Raw genomic sequence first — 19,706 nt, 5'->3', positions numbered from 1 at the left:
TTAGGTGGACACGAACGTATTACGCAAATTTAACATTCATTCATCTAAATATTTTTAGTATCAAATTTTAATAAAAGGAACTGTTTTTGATAATTTACCATGCTTGCGTCATGATGCTTAAACTACCAATATTTCTTATCTAATCTAGAAAATACTTCATTTATCTAAAACAAAAATATTATCCAATTATATGGAAAACACTTAATAAAAACAGAATATAGTTAAAAAATAAAGTGTTGTTTTACCTCTTAGAGGGTAAACATATTTTTGAAAATATATTGAAAAATATATTCAACAATATATCAAAATATTATTCTCTTTCAAATATATGATAAATGATTTTAGATTAAATCATCTTCTTGGTATGTCAATCAAGTTTAAAAGTTTTGCAATTATATTAGCTAGACCACACAGACATAACGGAACATAAATATTATTTTTACCAAAAAACTATTATGAGTAAGATTAGAGGAACTCATCCGACACTACAAACGAGCTCTTCATTTGTTTGAAAATAATAATATAGAATTCCCCTTGCGTTTCATGCGTTTCGGATTAACTTTTTATACGAATCAAAAGACATATTTAAGCTATGAAATACTTCACCTCCACTCCAATGCTCAAAGGCTGTACAGGTGCAGAAAAAAATTGTATTTTATTTGAAATCTACAAAGCCACTAAATGTCAGCTTAAACGATTTTGTTCGTTCATTTAATTGATCAGTGTGAATATTGCTCTTTTCAGTTCGATTAATTGTATTAATTCGTACATCATCTTCCATTACTACGAGCCTTCGCTATCAAGAGCTTCGAGTTAGGTACTCCTCTGCAATCGTATTCCAACGTTCCAAGAGGTCCTTTTCACTTTCTTGCCAAAGGGCTTCCAGTACATTCCATCCTCGAGTTTGTGTGGACAAAATATATTGATTGGTTGCATCAACAGTGGCCGTATACAGTCCCAAAACGAGGCTCTGGCACAGACGAGCAGCGATCGCAACCTTTATAGAGCATTAAGTCAGTAGAATGAGAATTCAACAAAACCATGATTGCATCGTGATATATGATTTAACTCACCTTCAGCACGTCTTTTTCATGTTGGGGAATCAAACGAATCATGCTGTAGCCAGCTATCACCAGACCCCCGGTGTTAAGGTCGGCTGATTCCAAAATCATATATGTCATGGCTATGGCCAATTCAAACACGTATCGCGAATAGCACACGTCACCAAAGTCTATTATACCGGTAATTTCATACTCCTTGCTGTTCGAAGCTTTCTTGTTAACAATTACGTTGTGCTCATTGAAATCGCCGTATATAACGCCTTGCTCGAATTCACCCAGGTTCGGGATGATACGCCGCTGAAAAGCATCCAATACTTGCTCCACTATACCTTTATGATGTTCGTCCTTGATCACGTAGATGAAATCTTTTAACTTTGGAAAATTGTCCAGCATCCAGATTGAATTTCGCTTAGCAACGAGATCCTTATCCACGGACTGCAGAACGCATACAAGATGGTATCATAAAATAAATACAAAAATGGAACATTAGAACAAAACAAAACAATCTGTTGCATTGAGAATGTTAGATGTAAGTCATATTCTAATTTGTCGAAATCAATAAATATCAGTACAACATTATGCAAGGTTGTATAGGATATAATATTGCCAGGAAGTTGAAAGCTAATGAACTTTTTACTAGATAGATCTTCATCCACAACAGATGAAGCCGTGGTCATTACATGTTGTAACAATTCTGCATTGTACCTTAACAAATGTACTAAGTATATCAAATAGTGATAAAAGAATGATTAAAACAGCCGTAAAAGCTGGCTGAAACATCCGTAATACATTGCCACGTCCAAAAACTTCCATTTGACGTCGATCGAGATTTGTCGAAAAAAGTTCACAAATCAGCGACTTCAATAGTTTCGGTCCATTTGATCAATTCATTTGGATCTCGTTTGGAGGCATGAAACCTTTTAGATTTTCTCGAGATTGGACAAGTATTTTCTTTATTATGTTGCCTAAAATTATAAGAAAATACTAAACAACGACATTTGACAAAACCAAACTCACCTTTAGCGCTGAATCGATCCTAGCAATAAATTGGCCCGCTTGGTAAAACAGACCGTCCGGGTGAGGCACACCATGGAACACCTTCCCCGGAATGTATTCCAGCAGCCGAACGACATTTTCGAATTGGTTCAGCTTTTCGACCGAATGATACTTGCCGTGGATGTTCTGCACGGGCACTGGGCATTTGATGCCGCGCTTGCTCAACAACAGCATGATCTCATTTTGCGCATGGAAAAACGTTTCGTCTTTCGAGTCGAGCGAGTTCGCTATCTTCATCACATAACCGCTCGTATTGATTGATTTCAATATAGGGTTTTTCACGTAGCTGAAACAAGAAAACGAGATGAAACAGTAATCGAAAGCAGAAAAAAGATAAACACAATCAGTGTACGTTAGAAGGAGCCAATTGCTGACTAACTGACAATTTAATTAACCCCCTTCAGTTCCAACGCTGGACGACCCTGGTGGCTCCATCCCTTGTCAGTACAGTCGCGCACAGCGACATGACATACGAGACAAATTTACAAATCGTAATCACGTGCCCCCCGTGTTCGCATGCAACGCGACTTTGGCGTGCATGTATTTTTTTTTTTGTTTAATAATCTGTCCTTCTCGCTTAAGCGAGTACACCCTGCGCTATGCCCATCCTGTTTTGTGACATTGAGCCAGTCCCAAACGAACATACCTGTCGGCTTGGATCATGAAATTGCGATCATCATACGAATCAAGCTCGCACATCTCCAGCACTGTTATGCCGTACAGCCTTTCCGCGAGTTTGCGGACCTCTTCTTCGGACACGGTCGGACGAATTTGTGAGCCTGGCTTTAACGTCTCCGGTGGTTGGACATTTGATTCCTCACTATCATGAGCGCCATCGGTTTTGTTTTCCTTTGGACTGCCGTTGCTGTTGGGCGCATCATTCGCTTCGTTCTCGCTTTGCGATTCTTCCGCGACGCTGCGTTTTTTAACCATCGTTTTCATCTCCATTTGGCTCACAAAACTGCTCGATGCACTTGCTTCACGACTCTGAATCCCAAATTTATGCCCTCAGTACTCGTTTCGAAAAACCGATACGAAGTGAAGCGAAACAATAGCGCTACTCGTCTGAGATAACGTGCACAGTACACGGCTTGCGTTAGTTACCGCTCGGCAAGGTTGACGCGTACTAAGAGAGTATGCTGGCGCGATCCGCGTTCTGCTTCTGTGAACGAAGCTATCACGAACTGATCGGTGGACAATCAGCGAGAAGGGCTGCTTTTACGCGGTCGCGCCCGACATACAACTCGCAGCTCATCCCCGCGCACTGATTTCTTCCGACAGGCACCTCGTTAGTGTGCGAGCGATAAAGAAAAAGATAAATCAACTGTCGTGATTGCAAAGGGAATCTTCCGGTACAAATAAGCACCACCCTGCGTGCATTACTTATCTCTTCTTGCGCGTGACGTGTCAACAGAACCACACAACGAGGGACAATGTACGAGAGCACTGTTCTTTCAAGTCGATATTTATTCATTTGCATTCTTTGATCCATATAAATCGCACCACTACTTCTAAACTTAGCTGATTACAATTACAATTATTGTTATAAGCTGGGACGATACCCTGATTATCCTACGACTCAAAGTCCTGTTCCTGTTCTTCCGTTATTGCTGCAGTTTCGTTCGATGCGTTGTCTTCTCCGCAACTTAAACCATCGTTTATGCGTTGCAGGAAAGAATTCAGCAGGAATTTGTTGATTTTATCATTCTGCGTAAACTCACGCACAGTCGGCATATCGATTTGTTCGGTGTGGTCGGCCTGATCACCAGATATGAGATTTCGGTCTGGACCCGATGCATCGTGATTCATCGTAATTCCGTCGGTGAATGCACCACTGTTATAGTTGCTGTTTTCCACCCCATCATCCCTGGGAGGATTAGTTTCATTAGATGGTTCCACTGACGGCATAATGTGTAATGAAAATTAACTTAAACGCCGAACAAAACGAAACTTTTACAATTTTACACTTCAATGCAACTTCTAATGCGCGTAGAGGTAATGTTTGTTTTGTTTAAATGTTTATGGAATGAATTCCGTGTTTTGCTACGTTTAGCACAAATCACAACCATTGTCATGGTGCCTTGTACTAAAATGTAGAAAAGTAAAGGTCGTTCCCAGCCAACAATTGAAATTTATTTTAACAGCATTAACAGGGTGTCGAAGATGGGCCAATGAATATATGCATCAAAACAACAAAGATTAACTAATTGCTAAGAATTTTCGTTTGGCGTTTTTTTGTACCCATGGATTATTCTTTCGAATCCAAAAGAAAAACAAACATAATTGGCTCGTGTATATTTGTCAGTGCTTGTTTGAGCACATCGTGAGCAGTTCGTTGTGAAACCATTTGTACAAGAGAAAGAGCTAAGCATATAAATGCTTACGATGAATCTGAGTTTTATAGCTCTGTTTATAGTGGGCTTCCACGAGGTGAATCTCACTGTAAGTGACGGACTGCATTCGCTGCTAAAACTACTGCAAATCGAAAAATTTGTACAGAAAGTTATGCAATCAATTAAAATAGTTGGAAAATGGAAAGTTTCAATCTTTTTCCGGCAAGAATCTATTTTATATGATACAGTTTTTTTATAACTGTTTACCTTCAATGCAAAACTGTTAAGCCGAGTCTGATGGTCAGATACGACGAGTCTGATATCCGTAGTCTACGTATAGTTGTACGACTCGACAAACTCACGAAGAATTTGTTTAGGTCCATCACTCACGGTTTTTTTCCGCAGTATGGACACCCGCTATTATACTTTCTATATTAAAGCTCTTGAGTTCTTTTCCTTCTTCATTTACACTCATTCAGCAGAGAGCATACAGGGTAAACGGCGCTGTACCAGTTCCTTGTCACTCGCTGGATTAGTCGCTAATTTTGATCACAAAATTATATGATCGACAACCAAGCTCTTGCTTACCGAACATTGTTGTATTTTTCTTCAAAATTAAACAACCTAAAACAAATGGATAACTTATATATGAGTTGGATGTAAATGGGCTTTATATGAACTACAAGACGCTTACTTATTTTGCTTTTAAAATTAAGGTTATCTAAGTATGATTTTGGTCAAAGCCTAACTATTACTCAAGCGACCAATTGACTCAAAATTGTTCTAATATTATAGTATGAAATCATTATCGTGGTACAAATTAAACGTACAGGCATGAACAGCCCCACTTATGGACTTGTTAGTAAGATTGCCGAAAAGAAAATAAAAACCAGAACGCGATTGTTTTAAAGGACATCTCATAGACTGAAAATGCACCACATGTAAACAATAAAAATTCGCAATCCGTTAAAAGCTAAAAATCTTGAATATTTTTACACATACGACAGGATTCAATATTCTTGCAATCGTTATCATATTTTGAACCAAATAGTATAATATTAATCTAGAGCACATTAAGCACTTACTTGTTTTTTTTTATCATGAAAGCTTTTTCTTTAACTTTCTAGGTTGATATCACTATTCTCCTTTCTTAAACAAAGTGAATCAACCGACATCATCCACAAATTTCAACGCATAAAAGTGTTATAAAACTGAGGTGTGTCAAATATTCTCTCCTTCCTACTATATTGAAGAATAAGGCTCAACCAACGTTTTGGATGTGAAATTTTTGAATATTCAAAGAAATGTATTATTGCTTCATCATTCATGTATCAACGTTAAGGTAATATTTTTGTTTCATAGCAATTTGCCCCGTTCAATTTGAAGCGAGCTTAAATCTTGCTATAAAATGTAGCCAAAGAATGACAGTCGTCTGTTTTGTTGGTTGGGAAAAGTGTTCCCTCAATGATACGCACACATCATCAGTTCAAACTTGTTGTGACGTTTTGTTCTTTTATTTATATTAGCGTTCATTAGTACAAGTTCAGTTTTATATTATTGACCTGAAAGTGAGACAATCGTTGTTTTATCGCTATCCATGTACTTGGATTTATTTAATCTACAGCACGTCAATACGATGTTCTTACATACATCTGATTCAAAATCAATGATTCTCATTTCTGTTAATAGTCGTGGAATAGAGCTTCAATTGATTCAATTGGCAACAAAATATGGTTTTTAAGCAAAAATAATTGCGGCACACAGAAATTGCCTCAGCCATAGCATCCATCATAATATTTCGACAACGTGATTATTTCTCATAAGTATTCGTCGGAAGTGTACGGCGTTTTGAAAACACTTTGCTATGCCGGTGCCTGTTGGCATTCGCGGTGGTGTTGCGCTGTGAGGTTAATGTGGGTGTAAGCATGTGCCATAACCGGCCACCCGGCGTCTGTACGACCGTTGAAGTTCAACGTGCAAGCAAAGGAAAATTTGCGTCATATTCTGCGTACGAATGCAGTGGGATTCGGCGCGAAAGCGTCCCGGAAGCGATGGAGTAAGAAAACCGGGAGCATAGCAACCCACAAGAGGAAGTGAGAGAGATAAATCACCCAACGAAGAGCGAAAGAGAGAACGAGCAGCGTGTGTGTGCTTTCGGCGCGTGTTTTTCCTCGTGAAAGAGCGCGAGGAAAATCGAACGGTGAAAATAAAGTACAACCATCATTCTTCTCGCTGGTTTTTAGGGATGCTTTCCGCGATGATTGCAGAGTAAACGGCCAGTGATAAAGTGTCGCTCTCTGCGTTACGTTCGGCTTCGTCTTCTCTTTCACGTGCGGTTTGGTGGCTCCCAGCTGAGGCTTGACCATATCTCAAGTGTGTATTGTGATTGTGCGTATTGACTACGCAGGAATACATTTCCGCTGCCAACCAGTGTAGTGCTTTGATTTGCAGTATCAAATCGTATTCGTTGTTACTGACGCTTTCATCAACTGTGCCGGCTGTACGGGGTGTTATCCAAATTCCACTCAACATTCCACAAGTGGTGGTTGCGTGCTGTGCTCTTCTCTTTTGAATGCTAGACGTAAAACAACGCGTGCTGAACGTGCAACAGTGACAATTTAACTAATTTATCAACAACATTCGCTTCGCAAGCGCGAAATTAGAAGAGTAATTGCAACACACCTTCCACTTGTCTGGTGAAGTGAAATGCATTAGTGCGATAACAAGAAAAGATCAACTTCGACAGAAACTATGACTGCAAAAGATATTGCACCGGACGCCTCGGAGGCAGTAGCAGCCATCGGTGGTACTACGGTAGCAGGTGGTGACAAGGTCGTGCTGAAACGCAAGATCACACTAATAAATGGTGTTGGCATTATCGTGGGAACAATTATCGGCTCCGGTATCTTTATTTCACCGACTGGAGTGTTTAAGTACACGAGGTAAGATTTCTGCTACTGGTCTATAAGAACGCTTTTAAAACTTGTTTAAGATCATTCGTTTTATATATTATCTCAGCCGCTAGTGAACATATAAAAAATTATTACGTGCACTATCGAGGTGTATGAAAAACTGTATTTGTATAGCGTTTGTATAGCGCGAAGCTTGATTGGCTTCACGTTGCTCAATGTATATATTACACGTCATTTGTGCTGCTAATGTAATATTAATATGTTTTGCTTAGAAGGCATACCAAGCATCATCGTGAAGCAAACATTCAAGACCATAAAAATGTAGCCCCAAAAAAATGGAAGTTTGCGAACCCGAAAATCAAAGAAAGAAAGGAGCTAAAATATGAAATGAAACAGAGGTAAAGGAAAGGAACAGTAAAAAGATAAACTGCGCAAAGCAACCATTGGAAGAAGCTTTAAAGAAGTACCCAGCAAGCGGTTCCTTCGAAGTGGTGGAATGTTTGGCAAAACGTCCAGCTTCGCAAAGCTACCTATTACGCTGCTCTCTTTATTCCCGGTTCTGTACGTAGTCTCTCTTGGCACTGGTATTCGGGCTAACAAAAAAAAACAGGTTTTATGTTCAATTTAAAGTACAGGCAACAGCATGTAAACTCGAATTCCTATCGTCATTCTTCTCTTTCGTAGTACCAGCATTGTTCTCGCATCACGCCCCCATCTCCTTGGAGCCTTCTTCTTTCATGCACTTTACTCTCATGTTTGCCTTGCAGGTCAGTAGGATCCTCGTTGGTTATCTGGTCATTGAGCGGAATCCTGTCTACTCTCGGCGCCCTTTGCTATGCGGAACTCGGCACATGCATCACACGGTCCGGTGGAGACTACGCGTATCTGCTGGTCGCCTTCGGACCACTTGTTGGATTTCTGCGTTTGTGGATGGCCCTGCTGATTATTCGTCCGACTACACAGGTAGGCACGCCAATATCCGCATGATATGGGGCAACTAAGCTAGTCCCTTGTGACGTAGAGTTGTAGAGATACACATTTTACGCTGCGTCTCCAGAGAAACGGTTATACCATGCCTTGGGATAGATGGGGGTTTTCTTTTATTTCAAGCTCCCGTACACCCAACCGTGGGAGTATTGCTGGACGAAAGTAAAATAACAAGTGCCTTCCTTCCAACCACAAACACAAACAGAACAAAGCGCCAACCAGGAGGCTGCCGTAAACAACTGTTGCTAAACGTACGCAGCCGTTCAATCCATCATGAAGCTAAAGCTGTCCTTTTTCCCATGTTGTGGAACCGCTATCGCAGCACTAGTCTCGTAGCGCCCTGAGATTAATTATTCATCGCTCCCGCAACTACGCGCAGCTGTGTTTGGCGATGACACCGCCAAACGTTCCGGAGATTGATACGATGTCGTCCTTACGACATAGGTCTTTAGTGATAAGCAAGGACTTCTTGCCGTTATCACACACAGAATGAGCAGAGGACGGCGCTGGCCACGGCAGGGATTAAGATTACACGCTTTTGCACATTGCTTTGACTGCTTCCTTTTCGCCGATTTCGTCATTCGGTAATGGATCGTTTTGCTGCCCATGCTGGCTGACTGTGTGTTTGTGTGCTTGGAATGGCCATGAACTTCCTACCATGAACGCACTGTATCGCATCTCCTATATCCCTTGACGTGATGTCCCTTACCCTCTTGCAAAGCCGCTAGCATCTAGCACGATTCAATGCTTCGGCAAGCAGGCAAACAAAGTGAAAAGCCTCTTGATTGGAAAGTTCTCTTCCGTTGCTTCCAATTGAATTACAGATTGAATTGATTGAAGTTGCTTCTTCCTTTTTACTTACTGCTGCCTGTCTTCGAGAAGTGGCAAAAAGAACCATGAACGGAAAACTACAACCGTGCGATGGGGAAGCTGAAAAGCTGAAATACTGTCGATTTCGAGAACGGTACAGTGATGAATCAGCGAACCTGCGGACGCATTAGCCTGCCAGTGATACTTTGAATAGCGCGGGCGTTCCTCAGACGACCACCCTTTTGTGCCGTTCGAACGGGACGGAATGTATTTTTAATAAGGATGTTTGTTTTTCAACCAACGCTGCTAATCTGCGTACTAATCAAGATTAGATTGCCTGTGCTCAATGCTTCAAATGGCAGCTTTATAAATGCAATAAGCAGAGCCGCCTGCTGCCCTTTCGATACCGGTCCGACTCCACCGCTATCTGTATCTATCGTACCTCGAAGGTTGTGATAGCATATCACAAAACGTGAAACATTGCAAGTGCGCAGTGCCGGTAATAAATATCTGAAATATCGGAACATGGTATCGTTGAAAATTAAGCAATTAGGTTTGGTTCCGATAAGAAACCACACTGATAGTGAACCTGACAGCTAGAACGAGCAAACGAAGCGGGCAGCAAACCGACATGCGATATTTATGGTGCTTGAAGAAAATTATAATCAAATGAAAAGACTCTATTCCAACATCCTCTCTCTCTCTCTCCCTCTCTCGAGGGATGCTGCTCAAACAGATTTACTGAATCAAATGACAAAATCACAGCAGTAGGTGGTTACATTACACAACGTTAGACAAACCGCAAGAAGTACGGATAACGAACGCAAGTCAATCAGCTGCCGATCATATGGCTAACAATCCATGAACAACCTTGACCGGTATGTGCTTCCGAATTTGAGCGATTTTTGCTGCAACACTGAGTGGATGAACGAGGTTCTCTAGTTCGTTCGTATGTTCGTTCGGTCAAATAAGATGCTATTTTTATAGAAAAAAAGTCTGTGACGCAAAGTTTTAGACAAAACCAAAAGACAAGCGGGTCCCATTCCGCACGCAGGTTGTTTAAAAATGATACTCATTCGCCACTCGAGCACCAAAACAATCCTTTACGGTCGATTCCTGTAACTACCAGGACGCTTATCAGTCAAGGACGGTTATGGAATTGGCCGTTGATGACGAACCTGCTGACCACAAAGGAAGCAGCTTGACAGTTTCAGCGTCGTGTCACAAAAATGTGCCGGTTTTTTTACGTTGTTCTACCCAATTCCGTGACACGTCTAGTTATGGTATTTCAGTGACGTTTTTTTTTTGCCAGTGCGGCTCTATGTGTCCCTAATTTTAAAACAAATATCTTTTGTAACACACAACGACATGCGTCAATCAGTGGAGTTAAAAAAAAAGAATGGTACCAAGGGACCAAGTTCACAATTTTTACCATATTCGTTACTATTTATCGCAATATCTACTCAACATCCTAACATGTCTTTTCTGTAGGTGCGGTTTGCACGATTTGGCGGGATATGATAAGAAGCAGCACGCAGCCCAAAAAAACACACCAAATTTTCTCTTCGATGTTGTTTATTGATAAACTTGTCTGTTGCAACGTGTGTCCAGTACCATCAACCGTTCTAAGGGGGACCGACGGTGCTTCGTCGCTATACCTTTGGGTCGAGATTGCAAGGCCTTCGAAGCTCTTGTCCACGTTCGTGTATCCATTTGTTGGCAACTAAAATTTAAAAGCGCATCCATTGATTCGATATGTTTGTTGTTCGATTGTAGTTCCGTGTGGTTCTTACCCCATTTTGATCCCAATAAAACTGGGCAAGCACCGTGTAAGGTACGAGAATCGACCGTACCATTAGCGTGCATGTTGTACCAGAATATCGCAGATCCTTTCCGCGGGAACACACCTGCTCCGATTTCGGGAAATACTGTAGCTCCTCCAATTTCCACGTCGCTAAGCTGAGGAAACACAATGAGGATTACATGTACGAGTGCCAACAATTGTAATACATCAGCGGAATGATACACACGTAATACATCACGGTGGCTATGCGGTTGCCCATTCCAATTTCGGGATATGGTTCCTTGCCTTCCTCCGGTACGACATAATCGTGATGTGGCAAGTAGTGGCCTCCGACGCCGTAATTTCCGACCTGTAACTGTTCGCCGGCTGTCATGTCTAGGTTGGTCATGTCCTCCGTCCGCCGGGAGATGGCGCGTACGTACGGGTGCATGGTGTCCTCGAGCCATCCGTTGCTACTGGTGCGTGTTTTTGAAACTTCCTTCTTCATGTCATCGCCCACCATCGAACGCTTTAAGGAGGGTTTCGAGATCTCCAGAATACCATCGATCTCTTTGCTCGACACCACCTCGTGGTAGACGACAACGAACGGATCGAGGCTAACCTCTTCTAGCTTGAGCGGAGCGATTCGCAAAAAGGGCGTGCGATTGTGCTCATAACGACAGCGCAAGGCGGCAAGATCTTTCAACGATCGGTGGATATCACCCCTGCACAGGCTGTGATACTTGCCGTAATTCGGAGCGCCCAGTTTCGCCGGCAAACCGAACTGTTCCTTGTAGTTTATCCATTCTTCCAGCGCTGGCTTGCTTTTGAGCGCACGTTGATTATCCGGCTGCAGCTTGAGTACTTTCTTTGTCAAATCGAGCGCTTCTTCGTACTCTTGCACATGAGATAATGCGTAAGCGAGGGAGTTCATTACTTCAACTTTACTCACGCCGGGACTATCCATTGTCCATAGGCGTAGCGATTCACGCAGCCAGCTGACGGCGTACGGGTAATTGCCCTCCGTCGAAAGCTTGCTGCCAATTTCGTAACATTCAGCCGTCTTTAGCTGGCGACCCGTTTGGTGGTCTAGCAGCTTTCCAGCTGCCATATCCTTTGCGTTGAGCTGATACGTATCCTGCAGTCGGGCCAATCCATCCGCTATACCCTGCAAGTCCTCGCCAGAGGGCATTACGGTGGAGTTTTGCAGCTTCGCCCCAACATCCAGCTCCATGAACGCCCGAATGCGGCCCCACTCCGTGATGAGCCGGTTGGTAAGCAGGAAGGCACTCACCGGATTTGACACGTATGCTATTTCGTTCTTTAGACCCTGCTTCAGCTCCTTTTGCAGCAGATCCCGCTGCCGGTTGAGAAACTCGATCTTTTGTTCGTGCAGTTTTATGTACTGTCCGAGGCTGGTCACAAGCGATTCCTCAAGTTTGAGCAGCTGTCGCATCTGCTCAACGGAAGAGTAGTACTCGGCCGCTACGTTTTCCCATGGCCATTGTGAACACACCACCCACCAGGCAAGGATCAGGGAAGAAAGTTTCGCTGCCGCCGTCGAAACCCGCATCGTATACCGTACGCCTCTCTCGTTTAACTGTTTAGGCGACAAGCCACCAACCAACTGTGGCCACTTTTGACGCACCTATCGACGGAGTGACGGATGATATCGAACATGAGTCCACCCGGAGGCCATAGGTGTTTCGTTTTGTATCACCTCATGTAGAAGACAATTAGCAATTCGCTGTCGATACATGCCACAATACCGGCCGCTCGCGGGTGCCTTATCAATACGATATATGCTCGAGAAAAAAAAGAAGGTTTTCATTTTTATCAAAAAATGATGTTCTTTCGCGGGTTCATTTGTTATCGTTGTACACATCGTTGTGTCCCAGGATACGTTTGCGTGACCTACCATACCGGAACTGAGTGCTTTAGCGTTAGTTGCATCTAAGTTATTAATTCCAAAACGAGTGAGAACGTTTTTTGTTTGCTTACTTCAATCTTATGCCCAAATGCCATAGTTCTATTTTATGTGTTTTCATTAGCTGCAACCATTTCAGGGTTCACGAGAAACGAGATTCGCAGACGTTTTTACTCCCAGAAGATTACTGTGGTTCTAAAATGCTACCGAAATGATTTTTCTTTTACGTATTGCTATTATATTTTCAAATACAATTTTAAGAATGAATACATTCTTAGAAAATGTATATGATCACATTCTTCGAAACTGCCAACAGGCACTATCGGAGGGCAAAAAAATCGTAATTATAGACAATCGAAGGGTATCTTGAATCTTATCGTTTCTTTTTGTTTCATTCTATCACTAACAAGAAAAAACTTCAAACATAACATTTGAGTGATTAATTTTCAATCATTTTCATTTCAAATCTTTAGCGAGTATGGCACACTCGGCTGATAAATTAAGCAAAATCGATAAAAATGTACGATTGACGAAGAGGCGATTAAGCCGCAGTCAGCAAATGCTTTTCTTGTATTCATTCTTTGAAAAATTAGCGATGAAGCATTTGTTAGTAACAACACTATGCTGAACAGGAAGCTAGTACCGCTAGTTAAGCTTTCAGATGAGGACAGGCCTACTCGGTTTGTAGTGCTTTGTACAAACCTTTTTTTTATTTATTGTGCTATTTTTAAGTGATTTTTTAAGTGCTTTTTGTGTATTCCTATAACTTATGAAGTCACCTTATGCAGTTTCTGAGGTGAAACTGAAAGTATGTTTATAAAGTTCTATTTGGTTTTTTGCTCAATTGTTATGTTTGCGCACTTCCCGCAATTTGAAATGGAGTTATTTCACACGATTGATCAGGTTTCTAGATAAACTGGTTTTCTTCCACGGCTTGGTATTGAAAACTCATTCACGGCACTTGTAATCTCTGTAGTACAGTTGAGATTGCATCTATCGACGTATCGCCTTGCTTTTACTTAGCATGCACAATTTCAAAGAATGCATGTTCTCCAAGTCAGAATCTCAATAAAAAGCCGGTTTGACTGCATTTAGCCTTTACTTCAAAGATATATCGATTGCCAAGGCTAAGCGATGTTTTTTCACATATTTTTTGAATGAATGTAAATAGTCTTTTCTAATGGAGAATTTTTCTGTAAGATAGAAAAACATATAAAATTAACTCATCAACGTTAGAAATGCTATTTTTAGTGAAATTTTCTTTAAAAGTTTTTCAATAAATGTAATTAGAATTCTGTAAGATAGACAAAAATTCGTTAACTCATCAGCGATAGAAAAATTACTCTCGAGGAAAGTTTTTGTTCAATTATTTTTTTAAATAATGCAGGTAGTCATCCCGAACGGAAATTTTTGTCTATAAAATAAGAAAAGATAACATTATCTCATCAACGTTAGAAATATTACTTCGGACAGCGTGTATATGGTAGCGCATCCGGCTTACTTCCATTTTGTTGTCACGGTTTCTGCTTCTAACAGTGATGCGTGTAAGAGTAGTACGTAAAACAAGATTTAATTTAAGATTAATTAACTTACTTGCGACGTTTCAACCCAGTCAGCCTGAAAGTAAGTGAGATAGAGAGTTATGGCAAACGAAAGCAGTGGTGGGTTACGTCTCGAAAAGCAAAAACCTGCATGGCGACCCGTTGTGTCTATGAATGAACTAGTTTTATTGGACATTGATTGAAGCAATTTGTCATTGGACACGTGTAAGGCTTACGATCAATACATTGCTGCAAATCCGTTAAATTGATGCTTCTCTCATAGTTTTTCCGTAACGTTTCGTTACAAAGCTCATTGTCATGTTTAAATACGAGATCTTATATGAATTATGATCTCAAACTAATGTGGTAACAAACAAATAAGTCTTATTCATAAATAGCTGTAACTTGAAAATATTATCTTTTTGTAAGGGTAGATAAGATTCAATTAATGTAAATCAAATAATAATATTTTAGAATGGTATCTTAGGGTGAGCCACCTTTTCAAAGATCGGAAACCTAGACGTTAATGAGAATTGGTCACATTTGCTTGTTTCCAGGCTATCGTTGCATTGACATTCGCGCAGTATGCAGTCAGACCGTTCTTCGAAGATTGCGAGGCTCCAGAAAGTGCTGTTCGTTTGCTGGCAGCAGTTTGCTTATGTTTCCTTACAGCCATCAACTGCATTTCAACGAAATGGGCAATGAAGATCCAAGACGTGTTCACCATCGCCAAACTGACCGCCCTGGTGTCCATCATCGTAGCTGGCATGTACTTCATGGGTACCGAGTCGCTCGATAACTTCCGCAACCCCTGGGAAGGAGACTATACGCTATCGAGCCTGGCGTATGCGTTCTATTCAGGATTGTTTGCCTTCGGCGGCTGGAACTATCTGAACTTTGTCACCGAAGAGCTGGAGAACCCGTACAAGTAAGTAAGCGAGAGGGTTTTGCTTTTCCGTACCCTCTGCAATGGATATGTTTTTATCATTCGATTTTTTAGAAATCTTCCACGGGCTATATGGATTGCAATGCCGATGGTCACCGGTATATACGTGTTCGTCAACATGGCATACTTCGCAGTGGTCTCGAGCCAGGAAATGATGGCATCGATCGCGGTGGCCGTTTCTTTCGGAAACCGCATGTTCGGCTCCATCGCCTGGTTAATTCCAATCTTTGTCGCTCTCAGCACGTTCGGTGGGGTCAATGGAATTCTGTTCACCTCTGCACGTCTGTTCTCCACCGGTGCCCAAGAAGGGCACTTACCTGCCTGGTTTTCGCTAGTGCACGTTGACCGTCAAACCCCGATTCCGGCGCTGATATTCACTTGCATTACTTCGATCATTATGCTGCTTTCGGCCAACGTGTTCGTGTTGATAAATTATTTCAGCCAAATCCTTTGGCTCTCGGTTGCTGCCAGTATCGCCGGATTGCTCTGGTTACGAGTTTCGAAGTAATGCCACCTCACACGTTCGCACCGCAGGATGTCCATAATAATGAGTTTTTGCGTTTCTCTCACTTTTAGGCCCAATATGCCCCGACCAATTCGGGTGAACCTAGCCCTTCCAATCATTTTCCTCATATGCTGCTTAGGGCTGGTGCTGTTGCCATCGTTTACCGAACCATTTAACTTGCTAGTTGGTCTTGCGATTACGTTATCCGGTGTGCCAGTGTACTACGTGTGCATCGTATGGCGTAATAACAAACAATCGAAAAACGTTATCATGCATTGGATCGAACGCGGCTGCCAGATCCTGTTCAATGCTGCCTTTGTTGACTGTCACCACGACCGGAAGAAGGAGCGGGAATTTTCCGAAATGCAAACGAGCATCGAAGACAAGAGTGTTAGCCATTAGGATGTAGCGTGTTTGCGTAATACGTGCGTAGTTTTATTCGCGGAACCACAAACGAACCACACTGATCATCGATGCTGACAGATTGTTTGTTCGTTACAGTACAATCATTGCTATGTACCGATGTTTTGCAAAGAGAATCTCTAAGATTGATTTCAGTGCTTTAATCGACGAGCGGTAATGGGAGCAAAATAACATGCGGAAACAGAGCGGTGGAATCCTATTTGGAAATGTCGAAGACTAAATTTGGTTTGTACACTGTGGGAAACAACGACTATAGCGAAGGGGGGAACCTTTACTTAATAATATGAATAACGAACGAACAAGATCTAAAGTGAACAGATCATCTGGGATGAACAAGCTTCTGCTGAAAGTTTAATCTGTATTCTTTGCTTATATCAATGTACTTAAAATGACTAAGACTAAATAAATGATAAATAAATGTGCATTGCTGTTTAAACCCACTGTCTAGCTGTATTTATCCGCGAACTGCCGGATGGTGAAAAATAAATGAAAATGGGAAAAAATATTTAAAAAAATGGAAAAGATTGAAAAATTTGCCAGCAATATATTGGAAAGGGTCTGCGGAAGGGAAAAAGAAAATGAAAGAAAAAGAAACAGCACTGCTAAAACAATTTGTTTTAAGAAATTTTACACATAACATATACGAGTAGAAAGGAGGATTATTCGCGAACCCGTGATAAGGCAGAGACGGCAATCATGGTGGAAAGTTAAAGAGAATGCTCTCCCAGTTCACCTTCTTGCGAATGCAAACAACTTTATGGGAATAATAGTAAAAGCTCTCCAAATATCATTCCTCACAAATGTTGGAAAACATGTGGAAAGGTGAAAACAGGTGTGAGGCGGAAGCTCCAAAGGGAGAAAAAACATGCCATCTTTTCTGGCAATACTATCTTTTCTGGCAAAAGTACTAAAGCTCGGAAAACGACACGTTCGCTTTCTAGTTCTATTGTTTTAAAACTTGGTAACTATTTCTAGATTGCGGGAAGATATGAAGAAATGGAAAGCGTGAATGTTTCAAAAAGAAGAAAAAGCTCACCGAATATGATTTCTCGTCGACAGGGAGGGAATGTTTAACGGGAACGTTACAAAATCCGACAACTTTAAACATGTACAGAGTTAGGCAAGAAGGTTAAGAACAAAGCTTTTTAAAGACATTAACCTTATAGCCGAGCTTTTATCTCTTTCAAGCAATTCCAGCATCCCTTCGTATGACAGGAACATATGCGAATGCTATGTTCGCATGAAATTATATTGTGAAAGCTTTATTATTTATTTAGTTGTAAGAGTATTTTTTTTATTCTACAGCTTTTTTTTCCACACCATTTCTTTATCAACTCGGTAAACGACGTTGTAGTCAGTGTTGGCAGGAGCTACATATAAGGGAAAGAACCTGAATTAATCCGAAAGTTGGTGATGGTGATGAGTAGAATTATGAAGCTGATAGCCCTCTTTAAATAAATAATTTTATTCAATTATCCTGGAACATTATCATAAAGGTGCTCTAATAACAAACGAACAGTGAGAGCATGCAAGCGCTTCTTTCTTCCTATAAGAACCGGTGGTTTCGATCGCAAGGCTATACATTTTCATTTCGACGTAATGCAGTTGCCAACCCGTTGTTTGGAGCATTCGAAAGGCTTTTATGATACGGGTTATTAGTGCATGCATTCTGTCCGTCTGATCAGGGCGATGATTCTCCAACGTCTTATCTATGTGATAAAGCCACAAGGACCGGCGCATTGTTTATCATTACTTACTAGTTTAGCGTGACAACGGCATCGAAATCGGCTTCATATTTACCAATTCGGTTGGAAGTCTAGGGCATAAATTAGCGCAGATCTCATCATTCAATGGGTCACCGCCAATCACGCATCTATTCGTCGCATATTGTTACGATTCATAACGAGAACGAAAGAAAAATTTGAATATTCGAAGGATAAACGAAAAAAGTAATGTTTCTTGTATTTGATTCTTTCCCGATTAGCGTTCTCTTCGTCAGCCATGAAGTCTTGCATGCTTTATAGCGGTGCTATCGCACCAGTGCTAGAAAACTCTTCTCCCTAAGCCTCAAGTTGTTTTAATTCTCTAACAAGTTTTGGTTTTCACTCATGCTTTTACATCTTTTTTTCTCAGATCTTTTATTTATTTCGTTCTTTCAAGTTTCCATAACTTATTTTCTTTTGATGTACAGTGTGAGTTTTTTTACATATTGACTCAAGAATGCAAAAGCCATTGTAGAGAAAGAAGAAAAATAAGTAGAGTTTTTTTTCGCTTATCTGCTATCAATTCGTCACGTTTTCGTTGTTAAAAGTTTTCTTGTTTCTCCTCTCCACTCCCTCACAAACTTCTTTGGTCCTTCATTTCTCTAACCTAATTTTAATATGCAAAAAGCTTTTTTTTCGTCAACGTTTTCGTACTTGTCTTTCTCTACCTTATATATGTCTTGCCTTCGCGATAAATTAAGCTGGTCAAACTTTTTTCCTCTCGAAAATTTTGCTTCCTTCCTGTTTTTTCCCTTTCTACATTCGTCCCATTTGCCAGACTGCAGGACTGATGGTGAGCTTTTTGATCTCAGTTTCGCGATTTTCCAAACCTCTATGCCCTTCCACGCTGTAGCACGAGAAAAGCGCTTGCAAGAAATTATCCAAAACTGATTCCTTTTTTTCGTACTTCATTTTCTGGTGCTAACTAGTATAGTGATAACTGAGGTATATTACTAACTGAGCTTTTTTTGCCTTTTCTCGCTTTCTCATTTGATAGCCAAAAACCCTACAACACTAGATCAACCAGATCACGAACCACATGAAACCGAGAGAAAGCTAGCCAACAACAGATGCCGCTAGCTCATCACTACTGAGCTACAAGATTGCCAGTACATTGAGCTATTAAGCCACAAGCAATTCCCTGTAGAATCCCGGGATAGGATACGTTCACGTCGAGTGATTTTAAGCTAGCAACATCTTGGCTCTAACTAACGATCGGCTAAGGAAAAAGTTTGAAATAGTTTACCTTATGATCATAGCAAGAAACTAAAAAAAGAACGCTTTAATGCAACCTTGTGGAAAAAATATCAAGCTTTCTTCGAGTTTGCGAGCTATCCCCTCTATCTTTTTACTTTCAGTAAACACTTATCCCTATCTAACCCTCCCCCCGAAATTCCTGTATTAAATTAGTTCTTGGAAATAACAAATTTTGTTCATCATTAAGTGTAAAATAATACAGCCCGTCGGCATAAGAATAGGGATTTGAACGTTTTACATTTGCTTATGCATATGTATTCTAGACGCTTCAACTTGAAATAAATAAAATTACTGTTTTATTTGTACCGAGCGAGCGTTTTCCATAACCATGGGTAGACTTGGTGAGCACCTTGTGAAGCTACTAGCCCGGTATTAGTACCGGAACACAGCATGGCGTCCACT

General features: G+C 41.0%; 3 protein-coding genes across 3 annotated transcripts; 1 reads left to right on the top strand and 2 right to left on the bottom strand.

Annotated features, from left to right (window-relative positions):
* Positions 1–611: 611 nt before the first annotated feature.
* Positions 612–3,065, bottom strand: LOC128731661 (hydroxylysine kinase). Its single transcript, XM_053824794.1, has 4 exons — positions 2,764–3,065; positions 2,079–2,403; positions 1,074–1,496; positions 612–997 (listed from the first exon to the last, which is right to left on the bottom strand). Exons 1-4 carry the CDS (start codon positions 3,063–3,065, stop codon positions 800–802), a joined length of 1,248 nt encoding a protein of 415 aa, XP_053680769.1. The 3' UTR covers positions 612–799.
* Positions 3,066–3,572: 507 nt separating this feature from the next.
* On the bottom strand, positions 3,573–4,092 carry LOC128720793 (uncharacterized). The gene has a single exon (XM_053814487.1). It carries the CDS (start codon positions 4,023–4,025, stop codon positions 3,690–3,692), a length of 336 nt encoding a protein of 111 aa, XP_053670462.1. The 5' UTR covers positions 4,026–4,092; the 3' UTR covers positions 3,573–3,689.
* A 3,109-nt stretch (positions 4,093–7,201) lies between these two features.
* On the top strand, positions 7,202–16,263 carry LOC128721912 (Y+L amino acid transporter 2). Its single transcript, XM_053815715.1, has 5 exons — positions 7,202–7,392; positions 8,130–8,325; positions 14,968–15,338; positions 15,411–15,860; positions 15,933–16,263. The coding sequence occupies exons 1-5, from the start codon at positions 7,202–7,204 to the stop codon at positions 16,261–16,263; spliced, it is 1,539 nt and encodes a 512-aa protein (XP_053671690.1).
* The last annotated feature ends 3,443 nt before the right edge of the window (positions 16,264–19,706 follow it).

This window comes from Anopheles nili, chromosome 2 (genome assembly GCF_943737925.1).
Source record: "Anopheles nili chromosome 2, idAnoNiliSN_F5_01, whole genome shotgun sequence".
NCBI lineage: Eukaryota > Metazoa > Arthropoda > Insecta > Diptera > Culicidae > Anopheles > Anopheles nili.
Note: the sequence above shows the minus strand (reverse complement) of the source record. Positions and strands in the feature narration are given on the sequence as shown.